A 13346-nucleotide genomic window follows, 5' to 3' on the forward strand; every position below is an offset into this window, starting at 1 on the left:
TGAAAGCAAGAAAAGCACAGGCAAATGAGCTTGAGAAACACTGAATATTATCTTCTTCTTTGCTGCTAAAATAATCATACTTTCACTTCCTATGAAGTCATTCTTTCCTTCAAGAATGTTATCATATTGATCTGATTTCCTTAGCCTCAGCAACATGACCCACAGATCCTGCAATTACTCGGCTTAATTTTCAATAACCTCCTTCACTTACAGAATCCCCACATTCTGGCCAGGTTATGTGTTTATTATCAAAATAAGGATTATCTAGTATTCCAACTTCTGTGCCTCCGCAGGTATTCCATTTTCCTAGAATATGCTATACTTCTCTTCTTTCAAATCTGAAAATTCACCTTACCCAAGAAAAATTTTAATCACTAATTTCACTGTATTCAAAGGAACCATATAAATGTGCATTGTTCTCATGTCCTTCATTCATTCAATAAATATTCACTGAACATCTATCTGTATGTACAGTTACTGTTATATATAATAATTTATATAGTAAAACCAGTTACTATACATAATTAACTTCTGTGAGTAGTAAGATGCATGAATCATGGTGCTTATACCTCTTATTTAAGAAGCTCAAGGCCTCAAGGGAACATCACAATTATTTATAAACACTTACAGAGCAATATTAAAAGCATGGCAAATGTATACAGCAAGGGCTATATGTTCAGAGAGGAAGAACATTACCTGGAAGATCCAGACACTTCACATAACAAGTGATACTCTATAAATATGCTCAACTGTTACCAATGACACTGTAAATTTTTAAGGGGCTAAAAATCAAGTCTTCCAATTTTTTTGCTCATGAAGCACCTAATACAGTATTCTGAATACAGCTGACACTCAATAAATTTTACTATATACACATAATCCAACATACAGTTGGTATTATTACACAATATCTAAAGATATATCAAATCACTGCTCTATTCAAGGAAATGGATCGTTACTACTGAACAAGATTAAAATAATCATCATTCAATTAAAATTCAATTTAAAAAATGGAGTGGGAAGGTCAGATAAGATATTAGTGAGGAATGTTTATTAAACACTAAATATTACACAGTAATAAAAAATAATGAAATCTTGCTATTTGCAACAACATGGATGGATCTAGAGGGTATTAAGCTAAGTGAAATAAGTCAGAGAAAGATAAATACCATATGGTTTCACTTATATGTGGAACCTTAAAAAAACAAAACAAATGAACGAACAAAACAAAGACTCATAGAAACACAGACCAAAGGGATGGTTACCATAGGGGAGGAAGACAGGGAGATGGGTGAAAAAGATGAAGGAGAATATAATCACTAATACTTTGATAAGTTTGCATGGTGACAAATGATTAATAGAATTAGTAGGGTGATCACATTGTGAAATATAAAAATGTCGGGTCACTATATTGTAACCTGAAACTAATATAATATTGTATACCAACTAAACTTAAAGAAACTAAATAGAAGTTGTGAGCAATAAGAAAACATTAGTTTCCTCAGTCTTTCCTAAATAATTTCAATGGAAGAATTATTTTTTAATCTGTTAGACATTTAAAGTGTGAAATGCATTTATGGTAAACTTTTTAAAAAGCATGTCATGCATTACATAAAATATAAAATGTATAATCCAAAAACGGGAATCAATTTTAAAATTAAAGTAACTGAAATTTAGGTGACTATAATTTTCTTATAGTTAAAGTAGCACATTATCACAAGTTTTGTTTTAATATTCAAATTCTTATTAAGATTTAAGAAGCATCAAATATATAAGCTTAAAATGTAATTAGTAAGTAGTTCTGTTATCGAATTTGATAGCTTATAGCAGTAGTTGTCAGAATTTTGCAATAGAACCCCTTTCATAAATATTTATCTAAAAAGTTTCTACATAATAAAAGAGGTCAGTGCAAAGCTGGTAGGCTAATGTGCTAAAGTCCAGAGAACTGTCTGCTCAGCTCCCCTTCCATTCTGAAGCTCCAGAATGACAGTGTCTGACTCTTTCTCTAGGGTATAGTCAGTGCCTAGCACTTAGCAAAAACTCAAAAAATATTTGTGACTGAATGAACAAGGCATAAATTAATGGAAAAAAGAGTAAAAGTCATTGATACACAGTAATTATCCAATCTAGAATTGTTGCTTCAAGCTTTTTATTATGTCTACTTTCAACAGCAACTTCAAAGTAGATTTATTTTAAAAGATACAATCAGCACTGAAGAGTCAGGAAAAAAGCTGAGCTAAATTCAACAAGCCATGTGAAAATACTCTATAAGAAGCTGTAGGATGCACAAAAATATGGAAGAGAAGATCCCTCTCCTCCAAGAACTTCCCAGTAAGTGAGAAAGACACTAAGTTAGTAAATTTTAAAAAAAAAAAAAAAAAAGACAAATTATGATAAATGGTATTAAAGCAAAAGCTCTGAAAAGCTTTATTTATCTTAACGTAAATCCCAACAGGATAGAATTTGGGAAGACTTCCTGGAGGAGGCAGGCTCTGATTTGACTCCTGATCAATAGGTAGAATTTCAATATGTGAATCTAGAAAAAGTACATTTCTGGTAAAAAAAAAAAAAAAATGGAGCAAATGAATGACAATAGAAAAGTACCTCAAGGAATAACAAATTAACTGGGCTAAAGCTTTAGGTCTCTTAGAGTTAAGAAAGAGATACCACTGTAAAGGAAGATTCAAAACAGTTTTAAAAGGCCACCACTCAACATATGGCATAATACCCTCATAGTACAAGGAATAATAGGCTTTGCTTATCATGTTTAGATTAGCATACTTATGTGATATAATCAAATCGAGCAAATACTTACAAGGTCATTCATATTAGTTTGGCTAGCTGGATTAATTTCTTCCAAAAATTCCAAGACATAAAATGTGTACCTATCCATAAGGTGAACTCCAACTGCAGGATCAGGTTGGTGCTATAAAAAAAGCAAAGCATATACAATGGCATAGTATTCAGCCATAAAAAAGAATAAAATCTTGACATTTGCGACAACATGGATGGAATCTATGGGCATTATGCTAAGTAAAATAAGTCAGAGAAAGACAAATACTAAATGATCTGACTTATATGTGGAATCAAAAAAACAAAACAAAACAAGGTCGTAAATATAGAGAACATGTTGGTGGTTGACAAAAGCAGTAGGGGCAAATGAGTAAAGAGAGTCAAAAGGTACAAACTGTTAAAAAATAAGTAAGTCATGGGGATGTAACGTACAGCCTGGCAACAATAGTTAATAATACTGCACTGCATATATGAAAGTTGCTAAGAGAGCATATCTTAAGAGTTTTCATCACAAGAAAAAAATTCTAAAACTACATATGGTGACAAATGTTAACTAGTCTTATTGTGGCAATCATTTCACAATGTATACAAAAATCAAAACACTGTTATATATCTAAAACCAATATAATGTTGTATGTCAAGTAAACCTCAATAATTTTTTGTAAAAGCCAAGCAATGCTATAATGAATAGCATCATCATAAAAAAATTTTTAAAGTACGAAATAACAGATACACCCAGAGAGCATATAAACAATTTGAAAAATAGCTACACATTCCAAAGTCAATGCAGATTACATACGGGAAAAACACACCTACCGAAAGTGAATCTTCTCCCACTTGGCTACTAGCTAAAGCCATTATGTTAGGAGAATAAAATCGCTCATACATGGAAGCTCCTTGACACGTATCAATAATAAACAGTAGCTCATTGTAGCTGAAAGAGAAATGGTAATATCCTCGACATGAATCATGTTGTTAATCATACACTAACATTTTTATAATACTTCCATATCATAAGATATTGAAGTCATATCTTAGCCATTTCTTTGGTTAAAAATTTGAGACTTTTCAGTAGAATTCTCAATACAAATTTGACATTAGAACTATTAAAGGCATAATCCTGTCCTAGAAAACCACCTCAAAAGGGAGTGGTAGTTGAGCCACAAAGTGGCTGCCCCAACTCTTTCCCCCTCCCTTTAGAATCCAAATGAATACTGAATTCGACAAACACATATTTGGTTTTCATGCTGAGCTGTATTCAGAAAAATTGTGTGTGTGTGTGTGTGTGTGTGTGTGTGTGTGTGTGTGTGTGTGTGTGTGTGATTTAGTCACCATACTCAAAGAGTTTAAATCTAACGGGAAGACAGACACATAAACTATTACATAAACTATGTAATACGTGTTACAAATATTTATTGAGAGCCTACAATGTGCCTGGCACTAAGCTGAGAATATGAGTCCCTGCCCTCACACAGCTTAAGAGTCTAACAAAGTCAAAGAGTACTGAGAAAGGAACGAAGGGAACTGTAAAAAAAGGCAGGTCAGAAAAAGGTGGTATCTGACATGGGCGATGAAGAGTGAGTGTTATTTTATATAACAAAGGAAGGAACAGAACATTCCAGCAAAAGAAAAAGCGTGTACTAAGGCACCTAAATTGAATAAATATAAATGTTTGGGAAAAGGGGAATAGTACTATGTAGCTAAGATTTAGAGTAATTTAGGGAAATAGAGGGAAATTAGTTTCAAAAAGGTAGAGTGAGGTCAATATGTAAAGTATCCCATTTAAAGTCCGAACCTCATCCTATAAATTTGAGGAAGTTACCAAAAGCATTTGTTAAGTGAAAGAATTAACATAATAAGCTCTATATTATAGAACGAGCTGCTTGATTAGAGAAAGTGAAAGTAGGGAGCAGATAAGTTTTCCTGAAGGTTTCTCTCAGACAGAGGATCTAGGTAAATAGCTAAAATTGCACCTAGAAAAAAAAGCATGTAATCTTGAACCATAATATCTGAGCAGGTGATAGAAGACACAATTAATATGACACATCTGTTCTGAGACAAAATCTGTGGAGGCCCATAAGGATCCGAAATATCTAAGGTTATGAGCAGCAGTACAGTAAAACAATGAGAGTAAAAGCTCTGGGATTGAACTACTTGGGCATGAAGCCTAGTACCGGTGCTTTCTAGCTGTGTAAAGTCTGGCAAGTTAATTAATCTATTTACCTCAATTTACTCATTTGTAAAATTGGCAATAATGAAAGTATCTACCTCATGGAATTATTAAAATTAAATGAGACAATACATGGAAAACGCAGTGCCCAGTACCATGTATTCAATTAATGTAAGCTATGAATAAGATGAAACCAGTACCTTGAAAAATATTCTTCAACAATTCCATAGATTCTGATTATGCTTATAGTTCAATATTTATAATATTTAATTTGTAGCATCGTTATGTACATATTTCTCTTTTCCTCTATACTTTAAACTCTTTGAAGGCAGAAGAAGCCTCATATTCTCCTCTGTACCATATGTTTAGAAGGTAACACATAGGTGTTTATTGCAGGTAACCAAGTGAAAAGCTATTGCTATTTTAAATTCAGTTTAGGTTCATATGACAATTTTCAATGAAAGGGGTGCTTACCATTGGATTACTAACAATTTATCATCCTCAATATAAGCTGTTACAAATTTTATACTAATCATAATTTTGACACTTTTTTCCCAAAGAAGAAATAATGTATTGCTACCATATCGGGGGCCAGAAAGTATGCAAAAAATAAGTATAGGTACAAGTTGGAAAATAAACGTGTATTCACAATCTCCTCAAAGAATGGGAAAGTTGGTTAATGAGATTCTTATTTCCTCCAAAAAGGATGCTAAATAACAAAAAACATGATCCTAAAAAGTTACTTTTTACATGCTCTTTAAAAACCTTAAGTTTTCCTTTTAAAAACAACTCCACTCAGTAGAACAATGAAGAAATCTAAAAGGGTAGAAGAAATCAATCAAATAAGTTAAAATCTCATAAAAATGAGATCTACAAATCTACTAACCATGGAAAAATTAGGTACTAATTTATCTTATGAAAAGCAGTCATTTGCTAATTACCGTCTTTTCTGCCACATTTGTTCAAAAGCATCTGCAAGTTCTATGTTGGTAATTTCTTCAGAATCTTGAAATTTCAAGAAACCATTTCCACCATGTCCTTGCAAGAAGAGTCAAAAAGATCAAATAGACACATTTTTTAATGTAAATGGCATATATCCAGATGTAAATATTTACTTAACTCATGGCAATTTTTAATATCATTTATGTTATACTCTAAAGTAAAAAATGTTATGAAAACAAATAAATTTAATTTTCCATTATACCAATTAGAAAGAGAATAATGATAGATTGTGTAAAAAAGAAGTAGATAAAATATCTTTAAAATTTTTTCTATCGTTTAATTCTAGAAAAGCACATTAATATTTATTCACTGGCTCCATGAAAGCCAGAAGTGAGTTTCCATAGATAAAAATTTCTCAAGTGCCCGCAAACACTGTAGGTGAGAAAGAAGTTAAAGACACTAGCTAGTGCCATGATGTGCTACTATTATACTTGGAATGCTATACTACTAGGAAGTGCAGTTCTCACTTAAAAATTGATGTTTTTACTACCATCAAAATTGTCCCAGAAGAGCTGACTCGAATATTGTGACATTCAGAATGCATGATAGAGCCAGTCTGTCTGGATTCAAATGCTAGCTTTTCCACTTAATAACTGTGTTATCTTAAACAAATTAATCTATGTCTCAGTTTCCTCAACTGCAAAGTAATGTGTCAGCAAGACCATCATTAGCATACCTATATAGATCCTTTGTGCAGACTTTCAAAAGATACTTCCCACTAGTTAGCAAAGTAGAAAAATCTATTTCAATGCCCTCTCTGAATACAAGTCTTGTGAGCTCAAACGTGGTTAGTGGCAATGTCTCTGTGGGATTAAAAACGTTTCTCCCTCCCATTAGACAACTCTATGGCAAAGCACACAGCCTAGTTAAGTGTAAACATATACTAAATTTTAGCTCCCACTCACCTCCCTACCCACATACTTATGTGCAGTACACAACCCACACAACCACACATGACAGCTCTGAGTATTAGCACCTAAATCTCTGGGTTGCTGTGAGGATGACATGAATTATACACAATGACTTAGAATATTGCCTTATATATAGTAAGCCTCAATATTAGCTATTATCATTTTTATTATAGTATCACAATTATCAGCCCTCCTTTCTCTTCCCTGGGGTGGCAAACTTTTTCTGTAAAGGGCCAGGTAGTAAATATTTTAGGCTTGTGAGTCATACTGTCTCTGTTGCAACTACTGGACTCCGCTGTTGTAGTGTAAAAGCGACCACAGACAATATGTAAAACAAGTGGATGCAACTGCGTTCTAATCAAACTTTACTTCCAAAACAGGCAGTCCTTGGGTTATAGTTTACAAAATCCTATCTTAGGCTACTGGAATTTCTTGCATACCAATCAACTGTGAAAAAAAAAAAATGTTGTAAAACCCCTAGCTTAAAATAAAGCTAAGTTATAAGACTCTATCTACTTCATCTTATTTGCCCTGAAAGCTTGAAAATTTCTTATAACTGTCTAACCACATTAATTCTGCTGAGTTAGTTTATAAAGCTTGTAAATTGATTGAATTTTAAAATAAAAGCTATGAATAAATACAATATGTTAGATAAATAAAAGTAAATCACTAAGTAGGAGTCAGTAATTGTCCTGCTGTGTGACATCCAAGAATCGTTCTACGCCTGTTTTATCATCAGTTGAATGAAATGTCCACTGAAAAAATGTTTAAATATCACTTGAAAAACATTCATATTTACTGAATATTACTATAAGACAGGGCACTGGTGATAAAAAGATGAAAAACATTATCAATGACATCTTGGAGTTCAAAGTTAATAAATAACCAGATGAAAAGGTAATAAGTTAAATGCTAAGATAGAAACTATAGATTAACATGAGAGTGCAAAGACAAGAGCCTACACCAGCCAAAGAGATGAGAAATGTTTTAGGGCAATTATAAAATGTATTACACATACCAGGAAACTTCTGAGGGAGGAAGGAGGCACTATTAATAATTACACTGAGACAACAGGTATAAACCAGGACTGTCTCAAGCAGCTGGAAACACAGGTCACCCTAGACTTTGGAAAATCATTGAAGAAAGTGACTACTGAGCTAAGACTAAAAAGATAAGGAATAATCAGGTAGGCAAAGTGAACTGAGAAGACATCAGTAAGCAAAGGCAATAGGTTATCAACTTATGGAGGACAGAAACAGTCAAATGCATGGAAGGGAATTAGAAAAAGTATAAACTAAAATTAAATAAGCAATAATATAACTAAAGTATATATATATTATATATTACATATAATATACTAAATATTATGGAGGACTTTATCTCCAATAGTCCTTAAAGTACAGACAAAAGACTACTGCAGTGCATATCTGAGGAGTATATTTAAAGTGTCATTTTAAGAGCCCGACGCCAGACCAGTATTAAATCAGAGTTTTAGGAAATGGCTTAAATATCTGCATTCTGGTAATCCTTATGCACGCTAATATTTGAGACCCAATCAATGGGAAACCACTGTAAAGTTTTAAGAAAATGAGTCACAGATTTGCAATTTCTATTAACTACCTTAGCAGGATAATTAACTGAAGACTGATAAAATTGAAGGAAAGAGGGTCTAGCAGGATACTAAGTAAAAGGAAATAAACTTTAACAGGGTAATAGCAAAAAGAATGGAGATAAACTAAAGAATAAAGCAAAATGTTATACTGTCTTCAAATATCATTTTAAGAAATTATGTATTATGAGAAAAGAGAACTAGATAACAAATCAATTAACCAAAAATCATATAAGGTGTTTAAATTTCATGCAGATTTCTTTTTGAAAAGAGTAGCAATACATTCTATTATTAAATATCTAAATTCTGAAATTACCTGTCATATAAATAAGAATATTGCTCCTATCATCAGAAAGAAGACGTTTTGACCGAGGAGTACTAGGTGGGATCCTCCCAGTTAATACCCGTAAAAAATTCTCCACCGTTACCTAGGAAAAATAAAAAGAGAATCAGATAAAAAAGAACTTGGGAAAACCTGATAATTTTTTTTTTAACTTCCAAAAACATTCTGTCTTCTTTCTCTGTGTATTACTGAAAATAAAACACAAAGAGAAATTTAACTCAATTAAAATATAGTTATTTAAATATATATCTCAAAGTAACTTTGGTTCCCTAAAAAAAAAAAAAAAACACTAAGAATTAACAAAAACTACCTTGGAGAAAAAAAAAGTTAATTCTAAATTTAAAACTGTAAATGTTATGCAAAATAGTGCCCAAAACTTAAAAATTATAAATTTGTTTTCATATGCAACTCTTTAGGAAGATAAAAAATATAGAAATTTGTAAATAAATTCCACTACATCACTACTACAGTTAATCTGTGCAATTATTTAGTCAATTCTAGCTTAACCATGAAATGTAGGTCCACAATAAATCATAAAAATAAAGCCATAATTATAGGACCATAAATAATCTCCAAATTATCTTTGATTTTTAATGCATCTTGTTACTTAAATTTCACTAGGGGTATCTTTAACATGTAAAATATTCCTAACACTTTAAACCAGATTTCCCATACTGGAATTTCTGGACCTCTGAGATTCTTTGAAAGCAAATTCAAAGTCATTGAGAATGTAATGTTAATTTAAAATTAAATTACACAGATCTAAATTTAAAAAGCAGAAAATCTCTCTAGCTTTCTTGGACTTTTCTCTAGATTATGAGTATGTAAATGGGTATGTGTGTCTGTATATAAGCTGTTGGTTTACATTTTTCCCATTAGACAGCAAAATGCTGTTTTAATAGGACTTCTTGCTGGCTAACAAGGAAGGGAAATTTTTGGTCTGGAATTTATAATGACTGAATAAGCAAGCAAATGTCCAATAACTATATACATTTAATCACTGAACAAACATTTCTTAATGCCTTCAAAAGGCTATAGGTACCTGCTAGATATGAGATACATAAGATATAAGCCATATCCTCAAAGAGCTTACAGCCTGGGAGAAGACAGATATGCTTTTTAAATTACTTCTAAACAAGTCTGAGAATACAGGAAACTACATCTTACTTTTGATAGGCTTGGTAAAAGGAGGAGGATTATCAAGGAAGACTTCAAATTTTAAACATAGTCAAAATTTATTAAATTTAAAATGAAGTTTCAAAGGGAGAAAATATAATATAATGCTATTTTTCAAATTTACATTTTTATTTTTAATCATATACGCCTAAAAACAATAGAAGCATATTCAAAGTGGTTACCTCTAAGCAGTGGAAATATGGTTGAGTTTTTTATTAGTCATTTTAATTTTTTCCACAATTAATATATTTACTAAAAATATAAATTTTGAAATTTTAGATCAAATATGAAAAACAATACATTTACTGCAAAAGAAATTTGATATATGTAACCTCACTAAATACTCATAAATACCAAGATAAAATTGTTTTAACCTAGATAGATACATAAAAAATGGTTGTGTTGCGATAATTTTACTTAAATATTGTTTCTTTAATATGAACTCCACAGACAGAATTATATCAAGGCTTCAGTAACAATTATGTACAATATTTAAAGGAAAAAAGTAAGACTATTTTATTCTACCACTATTTTAAAGCTTAAAAGCAACAATAACTACATTTCAAAAATGTTGCTATTAAACAATTTACCTCATAACTTCTATAATCTACTTCCACATCATCTCCATATACGTTTAGTTCCATATTCTTGTGACTAAACACTGTAGCTGGTTTGGGATTCCTAGGGTTGCATGCCATATCATCTGCAAGCATCAGAACAATGTGACTAGAAATAAAAAAATTCCAGAAAATATATTATTGACAGAAAATCAAAAAGTTAAAAACAAATACATTTTATTTATATCATGGAGCAATTATGTTCATTCTTCTTTAAAAGTAACTCAAAATAGAGTACCTATTTAAAAGAACTTTAGTTTTTCATATCTGTACGTAGTACAAGTTTTAAAGTGGAGGAATAAGAGCAATCTGGCATGAATCTATCCGCAGAATTTGAAGTTATTAACTTAAATTTTTTCCTAATAAAGTATACTTTATGCCATATAGTGAAAGGAAGCTGAAGGAGCTACACTGTCCTCCCCAAACATTTTTTTAATTAGTAATATTTTTACATTCTCAGGATTTACAAGGTACACATTTAAAGAATTTAACTTTCAGAATTACATATGCTTAAATATAAAAACATGCAATCAGTGTACTACAGGAACACATCCCCAATTGGATCACTCTTCACTGGCTCCATTCCATCTCCCTAGCACCAGCTCTCATCATCTCTTGACTAGATGGTAGAATGGTTCCCTACCTAGCTTCTTGCTTCTATTCTCACCTTTTTATAGTTCACTTTCCTTTTGGCCACCAGGGTGATCTTTCTTAAGTAAGTCAAATCATTAGACTTTCACACTGAAAAGGACTCTCTATTATAATTAGAAGAAAATCCAAACTCCTTACATGGTCTAAAAAGCTCAATTAATATGGTCTCCATCAACCTCTTACTTCAGCCCCTACCATCCATGTTCACTATGTTCCTTCCATTCTGGCCTCCCTTCTGTTCTAAGAATATGCCAAGCCTTTCCCACTTCAGTGCTACTGATCAAATTTAGACATCTCTCCTCCCAAATCTTTGTACCATTCCAATCTCAGCTATCTCAGCTAAAGTACTCTACTCTCATTATGAGTTTTATTTTCTGTGAATCATTTATAAATCTGAAATCCCCATCATCTCCCACCACCACCTCCATTAGGATATAAGCTCTGAGGGCAGGGGCTTTATCTATCCAGTTCACCACTGTAACACTCGGGCTTAATGATAGCAAGGTATTCAATAAATATTCATTGAGTGAATGAAACATTTTCATTTGAGAGAAACATATTTTCTTTGAGAGAAAATTACAAAATTTCACTTAAATACTTCTCATCTTGATCTTACCATTAAAACTGTTGAACATGAATCAGGCAATTCTTTATTCTACCATATACTTGAGCTTCCCAAACATAAGGGAAAAATTAATGTGGCATATGTAATTAGTTCGGCAGGAGATTGCAAGAAGAAAATGTTCTGCTGCATATGTTCCAAATACATTAAAGTTCAAAACTGAAACATTGTGATTTTCTTGAAAATTGGCTAGATTTCTATTTTGAAAGGGTTCCAACCCTGCCACATTCAAAGATCAGATCTTCAGCTGTCAGTGATTCATACTCACAGAATGGTGAAAGTTATTCCTCTTAAAATGGAAAATATATCTCCTCTTTTTAATAAAGATGATTACGTTAAATTATTATTAATCATATCTTTTTTTGTTACAAGCCACTATTAAACAAGACTGAACTGACACACAATATTAGTTTAAGGTTTTCTTACCGATAATTTTGAGCCTCAATATAAGTACAATCACCTTCTGCTAACATAATCAAATATCATAACAAATTCATATTTGTGTATAATAAATGAAAAACAGGACAGGAAACAGGCTCAACTTCAAAGGTTTAGAAGTCTAACCACATATTCACTGTTTCTAAAACTTAAAAAATGTTCAGAACTGTTTTCTGGAGAAAAATAAATTCTCAATTGATCCAAGTGTTAAATTATTTGTATAATGATACTTAAATATACAAATGAAAGTAAACTCCTTAGGCTTACAGTTCTTATAAAACTATAAATGCAAAATTATAAATTAAATGCTAATAAAACTACTGAACTAATAATACTCCAAAAACATTAATTACATTTGAAGGATAATGTTATTTTGCTAAAATTAAATGACTATGGTTATATTTAACTGGAGAAAGATAGTATCAGGACTCACTCTATACCTTATTTTCTTTTTTTTATATTTTGACATTCACACAACAATGTAATTCGATGATATGTAAAGTCTGTTCAAAAAAGTATATTGTAAAAAATGCGATTCATAACTTCCAGGATCTGTTTACTACTCAAGATAATCAGATTTTATATTTAACTAAAGCTTTGCCAGTAAACATTCTTTGAACACCAGTTACCATGAGATCTAACTTGCTGACTCCTTAAAGTATCTTTTTCACCTGAATATCAGGTTAGCATCACAGCAGTTATTTAAGTATTCACTGAATGGGTATCAAATCACTGCTGAAATTAAGACCAAAACAATCTACACTGAAGACATACTACTACATCCCTATAAATAACGATAGGAAGTTGCTTAGTATCTTATTAAAAGATAAAATCCCTCAAATATATCCAATCAATTCAAGAATATAATATTCTTACAGTTTGGCAATCCTATACTACCATGTGTGATGACTCAACTTTCACACTTCATTCAAGCCCCTGCAAAACCTACATCACACAACAAAACATATGGTCATATGGCCTTCTCTCAACACAAAACCGAAAGAAAAGTAAGCA

The 13346-nt window shown here is 31.7% G+C and overlaps 1 protein-coding gene across 1 annotated transcript in view; it reads right to left on the reverse strand.

Annotated features, from left to right (window-relative positions):
* The window catches only part of PIGK (phosphatidylinositol glycan anchor biosynthesis class K), a 97075-nt gene that overhangs the window by 57272 nt on the left and 26457 nt on the right, over nt 1-13346 (reverse strand). Inside the window, exons 4-8 of the mRNA XM_023528026.1 lie at nt 10595-10730; nt 8802-8913; nt 5905-6001; nt 3610-3727; nt 2816-2926 (exon numbers count right to left, since the gene is read on the reverse strand). Coding sequence (XP_023383794.1) covers nt 2816-2926; nt 3610-3727; nt 5905-6001; nt 8802-8913; nt 10595-10730 — 574 coding nt within the window. The remainder of the gene's footprint in view (nt 1-2815; nt 2927-3609; nt 3728-5904; nt 6002-8801; nt 8914-10594; nt 10731-13346) is intronic.

Source organism: Pteropus vampyrus, unplaced genomic scaffold (assembly GCF_000151845.1).
Source record: "Pteropus vampyrus isolate Shadow unplaced genomic scaffold, Pvam_2.0 Scaffold22, whole genome shotgun sequence".
Taxonomy (NCBI): Eukaryota; Metazoa; Chordata; class Mammalia; order Chiroptera; family Pteropodidae; genus Pteropus; species Pteropus vampyrus.